The following is a 20,253-nucleotide window of genomic DNA, read 5'->3' as shown; positions in this document are numbered from 1 at the left end:
ACGGTGTTAGGAATTTCCTGATGACAAAAATTTTAAAATGTTTGAAGCTGAGTAAATACACGAACGAATCCACAAAGTTATTTTACAGTTACAATCAACAAGTTACAACAAACTTGTTGATTGAAGATCATTTGTATAATTAATAGGACAGATTCCCACATCATCTTCTATTTTCAGCATAGTGTTCTCTGTAGGTGCTCTTCTACAATGTGTGTGCAGTACTGTATAGCCAGAGATGTCACTCACTCTGTACAGACAAACTCTGAAGCTTTTCCATCTCTTTAGTTATTTCAGTGAGGTTGGCAAGCAGCAGGTCTCTCTCTTCAGACATGGAAGAAAGCTTGTTATTACTGTCCTGGAGACGCTCAGTCAGGTTGTTTATGACAACGGAATCTGAAATAAATCAAAAGACATGTCACATTTCTGTTTATTCAGTCACTTATCTCAAATACCATTTTAAAACTTTTAAAATGTACATTTTCAGTAATTACAGCTTCCAGTATCATTTTAAAGCAAATAGCTGTCAGGAGTAGCGGAGCAGGTGGACCCAAATGCAGGACAAAACAACCAGAATACCCTGAAAGAAGTCTCTTTAATACAGCAGAACAAAACCAGACTGAACAGAGCAGAACTTAACAGAACAAAGGATCCAACAAGACTGAACTGAAACACAGAACTGAAATACTAACTGAACTAATGAGGAGATGAGGTGCAGGTGGGCAGATGGGTGAGGGGAATTAAGAGATGAAACAGAAGAACGGAAAAGAAGCTGATAAACTGGGAAAACACTGGGAAAAGGGCAGGGCTAATGAGGATGATGCAGGCAGGTGAGAAGGGAAGAGTGGAAGGAAAAGCAGGCTGAGAATACAGGAGGAAACACACAGGGCAAACTCAAGCTGGTAGCTCCCATGGATGTATAAAGAGATCTGGATACAGGAACAGTGCTGGGCAGTACTGTATAGCCACAGATGTCACTCACTGTGTACAGACAAACTCTGAAGCTTTTCCATCTCTTTAGTTATTTCAGTGAGGTTGGCAAGCAGCAGGTCTCTCTCTTCAGACACGGGAGAAAGGTTGTTATTACTGTCCTGGAGAACCTCAGTCAGGTTGTTCATGATAACGGAGTCTGAAATAAATCAAAAGACATGTCACATTTCTGTTTATTCAGTCACTTATCTCAAATACCATTTTAAAACTTTTAAAATGTACATTTTCAGTAATTACAGCTTCCAGTATCATTTTAAAGCAAATAGCTGTCAGGAGTAGTGGAGCAGGTGTGTCAGAGTCTGCTCTCCCCCCTCACCTGTTGCTGTGGGAATTATCCAATCATTCAGTCTCACTCTCTGCTCTGCCACACCCCTCATTAGTTCAACCACCTTCACCTGGCGCTCCCACCTGCTCATCATCTGCAATTTAGCCAGTATATAAGCTGCGTCGGCCCACTCCCTCCTTGTCAGATTGTCTACACTACTATACTAAGTCATCTTGCTTTCTTCACTGGACTGCCTTCCTGGTTTCTGATCAGCTTGTCTTCGACCATCGCTCCTCGTCTCTGCCCCGGTAAACCCACCAGCCTTCTGTCCCTGACTCTGAGTTCTGCCTGCCTGTTCCCTGGTCTTTGTCTGCTGTGGGAGTGGAAGATCGGGGTTCAATTTCCGGTGGAGTCATACTCCTTAGAACTGTGTTTCTCCGACCGTGCTTATATTGCCTTGACATCGTGTGAAATAAAGACTGCTAAGTTTATACCAGTGTCATTTGTGCTGCTATTGGGTCCATCCTATACCCGTTACAGTACAATCTGACCAATTATGGATCCAGCGCACGAACCCTCACCGCTGAGTCGCCTTGAAAGGATTGAAGGTGTCCTTCAACAGCATGAGGCCATGATGACAACAGCTGTGGCTGAAACAAAACAGGCAGCAGCAGCCCACGAGCAGGCGCTAACAATGTTAGCTGGACAGCTGCAGCAGTTAACAGCCCTGCTAACCCAAGCCCCTCAAGCCTCTGGGGCTGCTTCTCCTCCTGCTCCGCCTGCTACCGCTCCTGCACTTGCTCCATCCCCTTTGCCACCCATGGATGCCCCTGAGCCCCGGGTGGAAATCCCGGAGCGCTACGAGGGTGACCGAGAGACCTGTGGCCCTTTCCTCACCAACTGCTCTCTCCTGTTTGCTCTGCAGCCCCGCACCTTCGCCACTGAGGGAGCGAAGGTTGCATTCGTCATCAACCATCTGACGGGCAGAGCTCGGTTATGGGGGACAGTGGGAGAGACGGTCACCAGCCTGTGCTTCCTTTGACCTGTTTGCCACAGAGCTTCGCAAAGTGTTTGGCTTGGATACCTGTGGTCCTGAGGCAATCGGAGGTCTGATTGGACTGAAACAGGGCGAGAGAACAGTGGCAGACTATTCCATAGACTTTCGCACCAGAGCCAGCCGAAGCAAGTGGAATAACTCGGCCCTCTGCGACGCATTCCTCAACGGGTTGGCCGACTACATCAAGGATGAACTGGTTTCCCATGACCTGCCCACCACGTTGGATGGGGTGGTTGAGTTGGCCACCCTCATCGACCTCCGCATCCAAGCCCGGCGACGAGAGAAGCGTCAAGGGGGAGGCCATCGCCCTCTGCCGTCCCGCTCCCATGGGGGTGCCGTCGCAGCCAACTCTGCCTCCTCTTCAGCTCTGCAGACAGGGGATCCTGAGCCTATGCAGCTGGGACGCACCTCCCTCACCCCAGAGGAGAAGGAGCATCGCCGTAAGGCCAACCTCTGCCTTTACTGTGGAGCAGCAGGGCACTTCATCTCCAGATGTCCAGCAAAGAAAAGCCAGGGCTCATCAGTAATGGGGGAGATCCTGGTGAGCCCAACTTCTCTAGTGTCTCCCCGTCCCCAAAGAGCTCTGCTCCAGGCCCGGCTCCTCCTTCCGGACGGTCCCCACACCATGGCTACCTTCATTGACTCTGGGGCTGATGCCTGCATTATTGACGAGGAGCTGGCCCTTCAGTTGGGGCTTGGGCGGGTTCCTTTGCCACAACCGGTTCCCGCTAGAGCCCTAGATGGACACATCTTGGGCAACGTCACACATCAAACCTCCCCTGTCCATCTGCTGCTCTCTGGCAACCACCACGAAACAATCCAGTTTCACATCCTGAGCTCACTCCGTCTGCCTCTCATCCTGGGGTATCCTTGGCTCCGTCTTCACAACCCTCACATCGACTGGGTCACGGGGGCCATTCAAGGGTGGAGCCCCTCCTGTCATCTCAGGTGCCTGCAGCAAGCCTCCTTGCCACTTCACTCCCCCAGCTCCTCGCCCGATCTCTCCAGGGTGCCGCCGGAGTACCACGACTTCTGCCTAGTCTTCAGTAAAGCCAAAGCCACATCTCTGCCTCCGCACCGTCCCTACGACTGCGCTATTGACCTCTTGCCTGGGACTTCACCCCCCAAGGGGCGCCTGTACTCCTTGTCTGAGCCTGAGAGAAAAGCCATGGAGACTTATATCAATGACTATCTGGCTGCGGGTCTCATCCGTCCTTCTTCCTCTCCTGCCGGGGCGGGTTTTTTCTTCGTGGAGAAGAAGGACAAGACCCTGAGACCCTGCATTGACTACCGAGGGCTAAATGACATTACTATTAAGAACAGGTACCCGCTGCCACTCATCTCCTCCGCCTTCGAGCTGCTCCAGGGGGCCACCATTTTCACCAAGCTCGACCTGCGCAACGCCTATCACCTTGTCCGCATCAGAGAGGGAGACGAGTGGAAGACGGCCTTCAACACCCCGACAGGGCACTACGAATACCTCGTCATGCCATTCGGCCTCACCAATGCCCCCGCCGTCTTCCAGGCCCTGGTAAATGATGTTCTTCGAGACATGCTCAACCGGTTCGTCTTTGTCTGCCTGGATGACATTCTCATCTTCTCCCAGTCCAGAGATGAACACATTCACCATGTCCAAGCCGTCCTCCAGCGCCTCCTTGAGAACTCCCTGTTTGTTAAAGCTGAGAAGTGTGAGTTCCATGCCTCCTCAGTGTCCTTCCTGGGGTACATAGTTGCAAAAGACAGTGTACAGATGGACCCAGCTAAAGTCTCTGCCGTCACCTCCTGGCCTGTTCCTGAGTCCCGCAAACAGCTTCAGTGCTTCCTGGGTTTTGCCAATTTCTACCGCCGCTTCATCCGCAATTACAGCTCCGTGGCAGCTCCTCTTACCGCCCTGACCTCCTCCAAGGTGCCTTTTCAGTGGTCACCTTCCACTGACAAAGCCTTCCAAACTCTCAAGACACGGTTCACCTCAGCACCCATCCTTCAGATGCCCGACCCTGATCGCCAGTTCATTGTGGAGGTGGATGCCTCTGATGTGGGGATAGGGGCTGTCCTGTCCCAGCGCTGTGCCACTGACCAGAAGCTCCACCCATGTGCCTTCTTCTCTCGGCGTTTGTAGCCCGCCGAGAGGAATTATGATATTGGCAACAGGGAGCTGCTGGTGGTGAAGATGGCTCTTGAAGAGTGGCGGCATTGGTTGGAGGGTACCAAAGAGCCTTTTCTGGTCTGGACTGACCACAAGAACTTGGAGTACATCCGATCGGCTAAAAGACTGAATTCCCACCAAGCCCATTGGTGCCTGTTCTTTGCCCGGTTCAACTTTACCCTCTCCTACCGCCCTGGGTCTCGTAATGCCAAGCCTGACGCCCTGTCTCGGCAATTCCAGAGAGCGGAGGAATCTGGAAAGAGGCCAGAGCCCATCCTCCCTGGGTCCTGTCTTATCGCCGCGGTGACCTGGGACATCGAGGAGAGGGTGAGAGCAGCGGCTGAGGGACAGCCTGGTCCCAGCTCCTGCCCGCCAAACTGCTTGTTCGTCCCTCCAGCCTTGAGGTCAGAGGTGCTGCAGTGGGCCCACTCCTCCAAGCTCTCCTGCCACCCTGGTGCTTGATGGACACAGCACGCCCTCCTCCAGCGCTTCTGGTGGCCCAGCTTGAAAGAGGACACCCAGGACTTCGTCAAAGCCTGCCCAGTCTGTAATCAACACAAGACCTCCCGCCGGGCCCCAGCAGGACTTCTGCAGCCTCTTCCTGTTCCCCACCGCCCGTGGTCCCACATCTCCATGGACTTTGTGACAGGCCTTCCCTCTTCTGAAGGCCATACTGTCATCCTGACCATTGTGGACCGCTTCAGTAAAATGGCCCACTTCGTGCCTCTGCCCAAGCTCCCTTCAGCCAAGAGAACTGCTCAGTTGGTCCTGCTCCACATATTCCGTCTTCAAGGCCTCCCTGTCGATGTGGTGTCAGACCGTGGGCCTCAATTTGCCTCTGTTTTTTGGAGAGAGTTCTGCAGTCTCCTGGGTGCCACCGCCAGTCTGTCCTCCGGCTTCCACCCTCAGACCAATGGGCAAACGGAGCGCATGAACCAGGAGTTGGAAACGGCCCTGCGGTGCATGGCCTCCCAGAACCCCTCCTCCTGGTCTTCACAGCTGTTGTGGGTAGAATATGCCCACAACTCCCTCATCTGCTCTGCCACCGGCCTCTCTCCTTTCCAATGTGCATACGGCTATCAACCACCGTTGTTCCCCACCCAGGAGAAGGAGGTTTCCTGCCCGTCCGTCCAAGCCTTCATCCGCCGCTGCCGCAGAACCTGGCTCCGGGCCCGTTCCATCCTCCTTCGGTCTGTGGACCGCTACACTGCCGCCGCCAACCGCCACCGCACCCCTGCACCTACTTACCAAGCGGGTCAGCGAGTGTGGCTCTCCACCCCAGACCTGCCCCTCCATGTGGAATCCAGGAAGATGGCACCTAAACACATTGGACCCTTCACTATACAGAAAGTCATCAACCCCGTTGCAGTACGGTTGAAGCTCCCGCGCTCTATGCGCGTCCATCCTACCTTCCATGTCTCCAAGGTGAAGCCGGTCCATGACAGTCCCTTGGCCCCTGCAGCACCGCCACCACCTCCTCCACGCATTGTTGACGGGGGTCCGGTCTACACGGTGCATCGCCTGATGCACTCCCGCCGGCGGGGGAGAGGCCTTCAGTACTTGGTGGACTGGGAGGGGTATGGCCCAGAAGAGAGATCCTGGGTTCCTGCTCGTTTCATCGCCGACCCCAACCTCATTGCTGATTTTCATCGGTGTCATCCTGACCAGCCAGCTAAGAATCGTTCTTTGGGGGAAGCTACAGATGATGGAGATTGGGTCCATCCTATACCCGTTACAAGGTGGACCCAAACACAGGACAAAACAACCAGAACACACTGAAAGAAGTCTCTTTAATACAGCAGAACAAAACCAGACTGAACAGAGCAGAACTTAACAGAACAAAGGATCCAACAAGACTGAACTGAAACACAGAACTGAAATACTAACTGAACTAATGAGGAGATGAGGTGCAGGTGGGCAGATGGGTGAGGGGAATTAAGAGATGAAACAGAAGAACGGAAAAGAAGCTGATAAGCTGGGAAAACACTGGGAAAAGGACAGGGCTAATGAGGATGATGCAGGCAGGTGAGAAGGGAAGAGTGGAAGGAAAAGCAGGCTGAGAATACAGGAGGAAACACACAGGGCAAACTCAAGCTGGTACCTCCCATGGATGTATAAAGAGATCTGGATACAGGAACAGTGCTGGGCAGTACTGTATAGCCACAGATGTCACTCACTGTGTACAGACAAACTCTGAAGCTTTTCCATCTCTTTAGTTATTTCAGTGAGGTTGGCAAGCAGCAGGTCTCTCTCTTCAGACACGGAAGAAAGCTTGTTATTACTGTCCTGGAGAACCTCAGTCAGGTTGTTCATGATAACGGAGTCTGAAATAAATCAAAAGACATGTCACATTTATGTATATTTAGTCACTCATCTCAAATACCATTTTAAAACTTTTAAAATGTACATTTTCAGTAATTACAGCTTCCAGTATCATTTTAAAGCAAATAGCTGTCAGGAGTAGCGGAGCAGGTGGACCCAAATGCAGGACAAAACAGCCAGACCGAACTGAAAGAAGTCTCTTTAAGAAGGATATAGGTGTGCAGGCACAGCAAAATGGAACAAAACAAAACCAGACTGAACAGAGCAGAACTTTACAGAACAAAGGATCCAACAAGACTGAACTGAAACACAGGACTGAAATACTAACTGAAATAATGAGGAGATGAGGTGCAGGTGGGCAGATGGGCAGAGAAACTCGAGTGAGGGGAATGAGGAGATGAAACAGAAGAACGTAAAACAAGCTGATAGGCTGGGAAAATTCTGGGAAAAGGGCAGGACTAATGAAGATGATGCAGGCAGGTGAGAAGGGAAGAGTGGAGGGAAAAGCAGGCTGAGAATACAGGAGGGAAAACACTGGGCAAACTGGATACAGGAAGAGTGCTGGGCTTTGAAGTAAATTTGACATAGTGGCCAAACCGGGTAATTGCAACATCACAAGATGCACACTGGCCCAAAAAGATTTTTTCCATCGACTAACATTGTGAGAGAGACGTTTGTAAATCAGTGGATACATTTTTTGAGCGTCACAACCCCTGTGAAATGACTGGTTTCACTCTCATAATTTGATCCGTTCGGTCCAATCACATTTCAAAAGTCTAGAAGAGCTGCACGATTGAATTATTTTATCCCCATTCAAGTTAGCCAGAGGGCTAAACCAGAAGTAGCCGGCCTGGCCGGCGTAAGTCACTAGTGCGCTTGCTCTATGGGCCGCACAGGTGGCTTCATGCACCACTGAGCAGTGGTGAGGACAAGCCTCCTTGAACGCCCCTAGGGGGTCTTACCTCTTTCCTTTCCTCATGGAAAGCTTCATTAAAAGGCTCTTGTTGGTTTTGACCTGATTCAAAAGAATGTTGTAGTTCTCCTTTAACATCTACCAATTCTTCCTCTTTGGTTTCAGGTTGCTGATGGGACACCTTAGCTCCGTCCCTGGCTATCTGTAGTTGCTATCGTATGTCTTGTATGTACTTTTGGTCAGCTTCTCTAAATTTGGCATAGACTCCGACCTTAGCTTTCAGTTCTTTTATTTCCTATACTGCCCACTTAAGGAGGTTATCAGGCCTGTCAAGTCGATCTATTGTTGTGGCAAGCTCATGATTACATTCTTGGAGGGATTGTTCTAGCCTTTCGCTCTTTCCCTTCAACTCAGCTTTCCCTCCTTCTTCTGGAGGCTCACTAGCACCCTCATCTGGTGCATTACATTGAGCCTGCAGCGCTTCTGCTCTGGCTAAAGCCTGTTCAAGTTGCTGTCAAAGGGTTTTGTCCCCTTCCTGTAGTCGTGCAGCTTCTCTTTCAGCTGAGTTGCAAAGCCAGGCACCAACTCTTCAGTCATATACCCTAACACTGATTCCAGGTTCTCAAAGAAGTCTCTTCAACTTTAGGATTCAGACGTGGCTGGACTCGCCATGTCTGATTTAGTATGATTAGGCTTATAGGTAGTTTGGGTAAGGCAGACATAGACTGTGCGATTTCTTCTGGCGATGGCCTATAATATATATATATATATATATATATATATATGTGTGTGTGTGTGTGTGTGTGTGTGTGTGTGTGTATATATATATGTATACACACACACACACACACATATATATATAATATATAGCCAATTATATATATATATATTCAAAAAAGTACAGTATGCATTTTTCTGAATAAAATAAATAATAAATAATCTGCTGGCCTAATTTTTAAAAGTACATATTTGTGAAAACTTTATATAGTATTTGTGAGCCACATAAAAGCTTATCTTTTATCTTCATAATTTTCCTTGACATAGTGGTTGAAAACAATGTTACTTTCCCTACCTACAATGCAAAAAATGTTTTGGTGTGTCACGCTATGTCAGCTACCACCTAGCTTTAACTTTAACATCCAATTATTAGCTTGTTTAAAATCTAACACAACATGTCCTGACAGAAGCAGCTGAGTCTGGAGATGGAAGTAGCTGCGTCAGGGAGGAGGAGAGACCCAGCCTGAAGATAAGTGGAGTGGGAGAGGCTAGCTGTGCTGGAGAGGAAAGGGAAGAAGACACAGCAGCCGCCCTGGAGTCAGAGCAGCAGGCGGATGATGTGAGCACAAGTGAAATAGCATCAGAGACTAATTATAGTGATCCTTGGTTTATTCTTTATACTCTTCATTTAAATGAGTTGGGCAAAATCTGGACAAATAGACATGGGGCTGCTTTGACCAGCATGATGAAGTGAAATAGAATGATAATTGTTCACATAGCACTGATGGTTAAAATTTATAATGATATGACCGAAAAAATAAAATCCGCATTTTGTGGATAGTAAAAGATCATTATGATAATTGCCAATTAATGGAAAGTAGAATTGAAAAGGCAATTTTATTGTTCCCAGTATTTCTTTTTGCATGTGAAAACAGCTGCATCTAAATAAAAAGAACTAAATGTAAATAATAATAATAAATTTAAAAAAAGAAAACAAGATAATACAATCTACAGTATAGTAATGATGTTTTTAATTTTAGTTTTATTTATATGCGTTACAGTAGGATTTGTAACTGCAAATGTAGATAGTGTGTGGGTGATTGTGATTTTAAGTCAAATGGTGCATCATGTTGACCATCTTATTTTCAATATCCAGAAATTCAACTTTAAGCCCTTATGTGTAGACTTTTATGCAGATATAGTATATTTCAAATGATGGCATACGCTGCTTTTTGTAGAAACATTAGACAGTCTGATGAAAATCTTCCTGGGTAAGAGTATGAGTTGAGGTTATCTCCTAGAAAACACTGCATCATGTCAGGGAGAGTCCTGCTTTTAAATTGGACAAAAAGGGTGAATGTGAATGTGATTAGCCACGACTGTCACCAACCTCTGAAACCAACCTACCTATAATGTACATGATAGTTTATGATAATGGGTTCTTTCTACTCCCTCTGGCCATGAAAATACCAAGGTGAGTCAGCCTTGACTGCATTACCTTTTTCATGAAAATTGAGTCCTGCCTGCCTTGACCCACTCTGTCTTGACAAATTCTGAAGCCTCTGCTTTTTAGTCATTTCAATGAGGCAGGGCTTGACATTAACCTCCTGAGGCACTTGTCCATCGGACAAGTAAATTTACCTTTCACTTGTCCAGGCACAAAAGTCACCTGTCAATTTACTTTTTTCATTTTGTTTGCAAATGCAGAACGCAGAATTCAGATGAACAAACAGTTGACAGCAAACAGTGTCAACATATGAATAATTCAATTTATGAATTTTATTGAAGCCATTACTTCCCTCCTTGAAATGAAACAAGTGCACAAAAATTAGGTAAATAAATATCAACAATATTTATTTACCTAATTTTTAAATATTAACAATATTTATTTACAACACATAAATAAATGGAGGCTTTATGGATGGATAGATGGACCGATCAGTCTTGATCTTAAAAACAAATCTGGATTCTCACACGGTGTATATGGTCCTGAATACAGATCAGTTTTTGAAATATAACAAAATAACAAAACTGACTTATGGGGAATTCATTTGCTCAAACCTAAAGCCAAATCAAGACAACAGTTTGACTGATAGATGAATCAGTCTGATGAACAATGAATCAGCATTTTGTTGACTAATAACTGAAACTATCTGTTAGTTTTAGTGCTGTGTTTACAACAGTTACTGAGGTCAACAACCTTTTAACAGCTTAGGAAAACATCATGTTAATAGAGCTGTTGTGTGGTGTTAGTAACGTTACCTGTATTAAAGATCTGTGAGTCCTTTTATAGCAGGGTTTAATCTTGTACTTTGACTTTTGTTTGTTAGGATGTCCTTTAGTTTGGATAACAGATTGTGTTTTTAAAAATATTTACCAGAACAGTCATTCATCTAGACCTTACTAGTTTTTTCTGCCTCCTGCTTTGAATGTGTTCATGTCTCTCCATCACCTGATGCCTGGGCTGCTTTTATGTGTTTCTCTTTCCTCCTTAAACTTTTTCTTTACATCAAACAGTTGCACCTTCTTCCTTCTTGAATCAGTTCTTTACTTTCTCCTTGTTTTTCTTTCAACACCTTTACCTTTACATCCTGCTTCCTCACTTCTGTCTCCTCTCTCCTGATTCCTTCACTCACTCTGGAAATATAAAAAACTTCCTTTCAAAAATCTGACAGAGCATGATGCACAACTTTAACTGGTGTGGTGTTAATTACGGTAATTGTGGACAAACTACACATGGTGGGAATGCGTCAGCAATGTCAATTTAAAAAACTTCTGTTTCATTGAAGAGCTTTTCTAACTTCTTTGTTGTCTTTTGTCTGACATTATTATTTGATGCCGCACATGTTAATGTCATATATGATCTTCTGAACTCTGATTCATTCGTCTGTCTCATGAAAGCGGCTCCAGTCTGCCTGCTAGCTTCAACGCGGAGGGTTTGTTTGTTTTGAACACCTGCGTAGCAGGAGCTCATGGTGCTTTGTTGGTCAATGTTAACAGTAACAAGCTGCAGTAGGAAGCCAGTCTGAGCTAACAGTTGTAAAGTCATTAAAGTTTGCGTAAACGCTATTTCTGAATTTGAGAGGTGGCTAAACGGCATTTACGTGCATTTAGCTGCAAGTATACGTTACATTTGTTTTTATTTGTTTCTTTCGGGAGGTGCGGGGGATAAGGCAATGGTAGTGGAAACACTGCACATAACGTGAAGACACGTTTTTTAAATGACTTTAACTTGTCCAGTGGAGCAACTAAATTTCTCTTCCACTCAACCCACTTGTCCCGGACAAGCCTGTCGAAACAGCAAATACCTTATAAATTCATATCATGTAATATTACACAATATCAACACAAGTCCAATTGTTTCCTAATTTTGCCCCATGACGACAGCTGATAATCATGATTTTAAATCAGTCTATTAAATATCTCTCTCTCTATCTCTGGTGCAACTCTGACACACAGTAGGTCATTTTCTATTATTACCACAGTACTATGGAGCATTCAGTCATTCATTAGTTTGCCAACAAACATTTATGGCAATATGTACAATGATAAAACAATGACAAAATACAGATTGTACAATCACTCAATTCACATCTTGGAGAGAAAAGAATTGTCACTTCTCTCTAAGATGTGAATTTTTGTTAAAATATTTGAAAAAAAGTCACATTCCTCAGGAAAATCTTTTTATCTCATCTATTTAAAAATGTGTATATTGTAGTCAATGTTGTATTTTTATGACACTTTAACAAATTTAAACAGTAATTAAGACCAACGCAAACCAGAACAAAGTCAGGACATCATCTTTCAGAGTAGAATAATCAGCTCCTATAATCATGAGTTCAGTCTGACTTAAACTTCTGAATGTTAACCAGACTCACAGTAGACGCCGAGGCCGATGAATCCAGCCAGCAGGAAAACACTCAGCAGCCCCAGAAAGACAAGAACAGCTCCATGAAATCTCCTCTCTGAAGTCTTCGGACCTGAACAGAGAAAAGACCAGTGAATCCAATCAATCATACAATTAAAACATACTATTCACAGCTCAGTCTGTCAGCCTCTCTGTCTGACTGAATATTCTTACCTGTCTGAATTGTTGAATGTTTGGTATCAATATATTTCATATCTTCAGCATTGGCGTAGATTTCTTCCATTGTTGAAAAGGACAGCTGTGTAGCACTGGCTGCTGTACATGTACTGTAGAAGATGACACTGTCTCTCCATCACAGTTTTTGGCTGGACCAGCCACAGACCAGCCCTATATAACCACGGTTGTCTGTGAGTGAGTGAGTGATGAAGTAACACCATTGTTTGGCCGACTGAGTGTTGGAATTTCCTCATTGGCCGATGATGGAAGTAATATTTTCACATCACAAACAATGAACAATGAAACAATGAAACAGCATTAAAACACGAGTCTTGCTGGTAAAACGTGAGACTCGTAAGTGTTATTATATGGTGGGTGTATTATATGAGGAAGTCTTTTAAAAACAAGCTAATCTACAAAATACAACAACACAGTCAGTCAAGATAAAGTTTTATACAGTAAGAACAATTATAATTATTGCAACAATACATGAACATTAGAAAGCTATATGCAGTGCAATACTCTACTGTATAATACCCAATGAAACAAATAAATCATGCAAACATAGCCTGTTAATATTTGCAAAAATGGAGTTGACATCAGGACATTGTAATGGAGACAGACATTGATATGACAAACAACAGTCTAATTTGTGGTGACATGACTCGTCAGCACCTCATCTTGACTCCTTATATCAACTTATCATCTTCAGCCACAGACACAACAGGAACTTTGGTCAGACCACTATCTGCACAAACACACACACACATGCACAGACACACGTCTGTCAACTGCGAGGCCAAAAGCCAAAACTTTCTACACACTGAGGGAGAGATCGCTGCAGATGTTTTAAATGAATCACTTCCTTTTAAATGTTACATTACATGGTTATATTTTATTCTATTCTATATTTCAAAAATGATATTACAAGAATATTATACAGATATGTTTGATACTTTCTTTTCCAGCATATTCATTTACCCATTAAAGTATGTCTTAGTGGTTCTAGGTGAGTGTATTTTCACATTTTTGAGTTTTGTGTGCTGATAATCAGAAGAAATACTGTGAGATAGAGGTATGGAGGAAGAATCTATTTCATACAGTCACTTCAGTAGAGATTTCTTCCACGGCTTGAGATGTGGGAGTACTGTTCCAGGATATTTTGTTGTAATGTGGTTGCTGTTTTCTGCACTTGCTGCCCCAGCAAGTGCTGAATTTGAGGTTTAGATCAAACCACAAGTTGAACTCACTGCACGTTCTATCTTTCATTTACAGATTTTTCTCTCTTCTTTGTTCCCTTTTTTACTTATATGTATAGTTAGTTTTGGAGGAACCAGCTTCAGTTGAGATTTTTAAATTCAGTAGTGCATTTGGTAACTTTAATATAGTTTGGAGAAGTCAGCTTAGTTTTCTGTTTATGAACAGTTGTTTTCAGCCCATGACAACACACACAAACACTCAGACACACACCTGCTAAAATTGTTCCTGCAGTTATTTTTCCCAGTAAAAAGGAAGTTAATATCCACCTGTTTGTTATTTTGTACTGTTTGTTATTGTTCTGTTATATGTTTTAATTGTGACCTGCCGAAGGGACTGTAGATGAAAACCTCTGGTACACTACATCAAATAAAAACATTTATGTTTGACACTGTACATGGTCCCAATAAATAAATAAATAAGATACAAGAACACTGATTAATAAAAGCCATTTGCACAATTATCTAACTATAAAGGAAGGAATCTTTGTCTGTATCTATGTGTGTCTCGACAACCATTCATCCAATCAACTTCACACTTGGCAGGTGTATTGCTGAGGTTGTTTGGATGAGTGGTTCTCTAGAAATATATAAATATACCTCATAAACAACATTGCTTCTGCTTCTTCTTCTGCACGTGGAGTCAAGGAGTGGAAATACAGACAGTGCTACTCTGCCATTGCAACCCACATTGTGGTCGGAGGTGGGATTACATCTGTAGTGATAATAACTTGAAAAAGTTGAGACTTAAGATCTACTATTGAACTGTGTACTGTGCATGAAACTTGGCATGTACATTGAAGACTTAGTGCTGGATGTCTCAGATACGTTTTGAATGGGCACTACAGTTCATCTGACTAAAAAGCAAGGAATCTGTCTGTCTGTCTGTCTGTATGTATGTATGTCTTTCACATATCTCGAGAACTGTTCAATCGAATTCACACTTGGCAGGTGTATTGCTGGGGATCCAAGGACATGCAGTGTTGAATTTGGTGCAATTTGGACATGTGACATATTTAATATTAATAAACTTTGAATAAAGTTTGCTGAGGGGGACAAAGGCATGTTCCCTGCTCAGTCAAACTGCCTGAGAGAGAAGAACAAGCACACACACAAGAAAAAAACAGAAGCAGAGGCAGCAAAACTAGCCAATAGGAGCACAGACACGTTTCATTGGCAGCAGAATTAAGCTGCCTCTACAGTTCAGCCTCAGTTTAGTCTCATTGAAGTTTCTGTCTGGATTTAAACCATTTAAGGTATTAATTCCTTATCATTTTAATTGATACATTTGTCACTTGATACATATATATGTGTTTCTAGAGAAATAATAAACAATCGGCTCATTCCCAACTGGCATGTTTTGAGGGGGCACTGCACTAGTAGTTTATATTTTAAAAGTATTTTTATACAAAATTTTTATTTCAAAACTCATTCTATGTCAATGCTAAGGATTTCCTCACAGATCGACTGCATCGAAGCATCACACGAAAGATCGTTCCAGTTGTCTGTAGTTGTCACCAAAGCTCTGATTGTCGCACAGTCTTCTTCTCCCCATTTCGGATCTCAATCTCCTTTATCAGGCTGCTTCATCACCCAGTAGTTAACGAGAATGAGATTCATGACTGTCAATCTCAACACAGTCATAAACACGCCTCTGTAGTTTTTGGTTATGTGCCAACACACTGTGATTATTTTGAGACAATATAGGTTTGTAAAACTTTGTAACCTTCCATGCTGACACCCAGTGTTGTTCTGTGGACAATAACATAGCAGGAAAAAAGTCAAACACTTTGATTTTTTTTTGGGAGTAACATTTGTCAGAAACACAACTCCAAATGAATTCTACTGTTCAATGTATGCTGAGAGTGTAAATAGGCAACCGCTGGCCAAGTTCGCCATAACAACTTTAAAAGGTCAATTAATATGTTGTGTTCTGTTTATTGTATTTTCTACTTTCCAACTAGCCAAAATACATAACAAAACAAACAATGAATGTGGAACTCATTTTTGTACACTGTGCACATACGTTTTTATCGGCTTATGATGTTTGGGTGATTTTTCCATCCATACACATATTGTGTATAAAACTGCTTTTTTTCTGCTCAAAATCAGCTTATTTGTGTCTGCTTAGATTTTTTTTTTGTTTATAGTGCAACACAAGTGACTAACATGAAGACACATATGACAGCAGAAGACAAGAGGGAGAACTTACTTACCAACTAACTTAAACAAACCAAAACAAAAGAAAAAAAAACAAAACATTAACAACAACAACAATATAACAAACAAATAAACAAAACAAAGCATAATGTTTGGCTTAGATTATCTTATTGTAGTATGCATGTGTGTAGGTAGGTGTGTGTGTATGTGTGTTTGTGTGAGTGGGTGGGTTTTCTGTGTGAAAGATAAAAAGGGGGAAGAGAACAAAAAGGAGGAGACTGTATTAACCAAAGGAAGACCGAAAGAGAAAAATAAAAAAAATAACACAGCTACAATCTTAGAGGGCAGGCACCATCTGGTGGATCTGGAGCAGGTCAGGTCAGGTCAGAATATTTGATGTATTTATGTATTTTTATTTATTTTCCCTTCCTTTGTCTCCTTTCTTTTCAATTTTGTTTATTTGCTTGTTTTATTCTTTTTTTATTCTTAATTTTTTAGCTCTTTTCCGCTTCTCCTCCTCCCTGCTTTCATTGTCTTTAGGCTGCCACCACTCCTGTAAGAGGTGGCTGGCCTGTTGTAGGTCAGATCCCCTTTAGAACAGCCCCACATCTACAGGAGGGGTCTGTTTAACTGGGTCTGAGGAGCAACTTTCTACTTGGAGAAGGGCTTAGTGGGGATCAGGTCCTCTGACTCCAAGCTGTCCCAAACCAGTCCAGTCCCCCAAGCTTTTTCTTTTGGAATTTGTGCATAAAGCAATCGGGAGGGTTAGGAGGCTAAACACTGATGGATGAGAAAAAAACACATGAGAAACCTAAATAAAGAGCAGCAAAGGAGGGAACCCTCTTCCAGGACATACATGTCTTATGTACAGTACAGGGTAGACAGTCAACATTATCAGCACACACACACACACACACACACACACACACACACACACACACACACGCAGAGTACCTGTTCTTCATAACTGTCTATGACCACCAGATCTGCTCCTCTGGCTCTGCAGTCTTTTCTGCCTTTTTCCCAAGAACCAGATTTAGTGGAGATGAGATAACAAGTAAAACTGAACATACGTCATCCTGCGGGACAAGTTTTCTCTGTAAAACATGTTAAAGAGACATTAAAGAGTAGACACAGCTTATGTCCTTCTATTTGTCAATATCTGGTTTCAAAAACTGTTTTCAGTGCATGAACCCCTAATGTGCATAATTTATACAATGGAGGATGAATCCAAACAGCCTTAACCAAGAGTAGGATAAAATTGTGTCATCAAACCCAGACTAATGCTTCATCTAATGATTCCTCACAGATACAAGTCCAGTACTACCACAAATTAGTAGTTACTTATTATTTCACATGACACCCATCAGAACAAGGAGGGCAGTATAAAAATAGTCTTAAGCAAAAATAGTGCAAAGAAGCTGCATTATGATGTGTCTCCACTTCCTACTTCTATGCAAAAGTGAAGCCAAAATATCTCCTTTCAGGGAGCTGCCATCTTGCTTGTGTGAAGTCATTTGGAGCTCGAGTCTGTGTAGTAGAGTCAGGAGCAAGCATGGATGTATTATAAGAGCTACCGGACCAAAAATGGCACCCTTCCATGTTGTGCAGCCCACTGAATATAGACTTTACATTGTGACGATGTCACCGATTTTTATATGGCTTTCCTTGGCTCAAGTAAATTTTTACAAATGAAAAACCTCCATGGATCAAAAATTCATAATAGAAAGATACATAATTGACCTTGTTTGCAGTTCAAAGTGTCCTGCTAACAGTTTTACAGTTCCCTCTTTTACAATGGTGGTCTATGGGGAAAATACTTTTTAGGCTGCAGGGGATTTTTTTTTGCTGCAATACCACGAGTGACCACTCAGTGTCAAATCGCTAAACACAAGGTTTCAAAACGGCAGTCCACAAACCAATCGGTGACGTCATGATGACTACATCCATATTTTTTTACCGTCTATGGTTGGGAGGCGAGATGACAGCCCGTGGGACACGCCCACTCAGCTGTTCCACTGCCTGACAGTGGTTTGAGTGTGGCTGTCACAACCCCTTTTTATATAGTCAAATAACTAATTAAAAACAAACTTATCAGAAAAATTAGCACTTGGACAAACATCAGCGTTTATGTGCATTCACTTTTACGTCAGCTTGAAGGAGTGATATTAATGATTATTTTATGTGGTACTTTGTGCAAAACATCAGCATTAAATATGATATCAGCTGCATGTGTGTGAATGTTAAAAGTGTCCAGGCTAAGATCTTTTGTATATTTGGTTGAGAAGTAAAACTTTTCTAAAAGTCTACTGTAAATGTAACTAGTTTATTTATTAACATTAAAATCCCTCTCCAATCAAAAATGTGTTTTGCTTATTGTTGCTTCATTTGGATGTTTGTGCTTCTCACCTTAAATCTGAGTTAAAGGTGAGAAACCTGCCAGCATGATCTGTGACATCACAAGTAGTTTAGAAGCCAATCCTGGTCAAGTGTGCAGTTACCCGAGAGTGATGTGGAAACTTTTGTTTCAAGATCATTTTAGTGGCAATTTTCAGGGTTGAACAAAGTTGATTACGTGTGATACACATAACCTTTTGGGTAACACTTCTTTGACACCAGTGTCTATAATGCATTATAAACATATTCATAATGCATTATACTCTGCTTATAGCACTGTATAATTATACTTATAAGTACTCATAAATATTCATAATGCTTTATAACAATAATCATAACACATAAAAAATAAGGTTAAGTATCATAATACTTAATATCTGGTCACATGCTGACATTTTTTGTGCAAGGGTCATAGTGTTTTAAATTCTCATAGTTGGAATACATTATAATCATTTTGTAATGCATTATAATGTGAGTATAAGCTACTCTAACTGGTCACTGAGTGCTTTAAGTGGAGTAATGAAATTCCTGAGGAATAGGTAGATATAATACATTACAAGCTGGTTATAAGTCACTATAGGTGGTTGTTTGCTCTAAGTAAAGTGATTTTGGCACATTTTGCATTGTAACATGCTAAACTTACTGTAGCGTGTTACTAACGCATGGGTCTCAATCTCGGGCTGATATTTTGTGGCCCCCACCTTGATATGAAAGTTTAATGTTAGTGCGGCCCGCGAGTTTTATATGAATGGCACTTTACTGTGTTGTGTGTGGAAGGTCCCTTTATTTCACGAGCTGGAGCTGAACGAACCTGCCAATCACAGGAGTATATGGCTGTTTCACAACAACTATGCTATTTATACAGGAAGAATGTGCGCTGAGAACAGCTCTCAGTAAAATTCAAAGGTGAATTATTAAACCTTATTAAAGCATCATTCTGTTTATTTCAGCATCATCTCTCTGTTAACGATCACTTCATTTTGTTTTGAAGCACTTTGTAAAGTCCGTTTCAACACGAGCTCTATCAATAAATCATTTATCATTCTTCTGATGTTTAATAATGATGACTGACACTTTACAGTGGTGATGGTTTGCAGAAAAATGTGATGAATTAGGGGTAAAGTCGTTTCAAATATCCACAGCAGCCGTGCGTAATGATCAGCTGTTGGAGAGCCTATGCGTAATTCTCACTGAGGTCTGATGAGCGGAACGGACACAACTGTTGACGTACAAACGGAGGTATAAAGACCTTTACATCCATTTTTGTCTCACTGTGACAGCAAATGAGGCTCGTGCATGTGATTCCACAGTGTGTGACATTAAAAAAACAGAACCAGGTGTATCTGCGTCTTTATAAGTCTGGCAGATAATAATGTATGTGCATATTTCTGTCACATAATGCCACGTTGTGAAGTGAATTAAAAGTTAATACATACGTTTTCATGAACACACTTATGTTTATCCGTCAGAGATCATAAATACAGAGTGTAACAAAACACCGTACAGCTGATGCTGCTGTGCCACACGTCATATTTGATTTGACAACGCCGCTAGTTTCACAGCACCCGCTGCATCCATGGAGTTATTATAGGAAATAAAAGCCAATAAATAACACCTCTATGGCTGGTTTGCAGCCATAGAGGTGCAAACCATGGGATAATGGTTTCCCACTGTCCCGGCTTCATGGTCTCCACGTTTGCTCTGCAATGATGTGACATTCACAGACAAATTATTCGAAAAAATCTTTTGGGTGAATGGAATGTACTGAATCATTTGCGGAAAGAGATTTATTCCTCAAAACATTTTACTCCATAGTAAATGCCTTGCACAATAAACATTATAAAGATATTTCTTTATGATGCCATTTGTTTCACTTGTTTCTATGACGACGTTTACAACAACAAAAGCACGGCGGGTAATGAACAACCCGGTAGTAGTCGCCTTTTTTG

The 20,253-nt window shown here is 42.8% G+C and overlaps 1 protein-coding gene across 1 annotated transcript in view; it reads right to left on the bottom strand.

The window, feature by feature from the left end:
- LOC121906606 (C-type lectin domain family 10 member A-like) overlaps positions 1-20,253 on the bottom strand; it is a 67,341-nt gene that overhangs the window by 7,244 nt on the left and 39,844 nt on the right. The window contains exons 4-6 of the mRNA XM_042425533.1: positions 6,633-6,779; positions 980-1,126; positions 247-393 (exon numbers count right to left, since the gene is read on the bottom strand). Coding sequence (XP_042281467.1) covers positions 247-393; positions 980-1,126; positions 6,633-6,779 — 441 coding nt within the window. The remainder of the gene's footprint in view (positions 1-246; positions 394-979; positions 1,127-6,632; positions 6,780-20,253) is intronic.

This window comes from Thunnus maccoyii, chromosome 11, assembly GCF_910596095.1.
Source record: "Thunnus maccoyii chromosome 11, fThuMac1.1, whole genome shotgun sequence".
Classification (NCBI taxonomy): domain Eukaryota; kingdom Metazoa; phylum Chordata; class Actinopteri; order Scombriformes; family Scombridae; genus Thunnus; species Thunnus maccoyii.
Note: the sequence above shows the minus strand (reverse complement) of the source record. Positions and strands in the feature narration are given on the sequence as shown.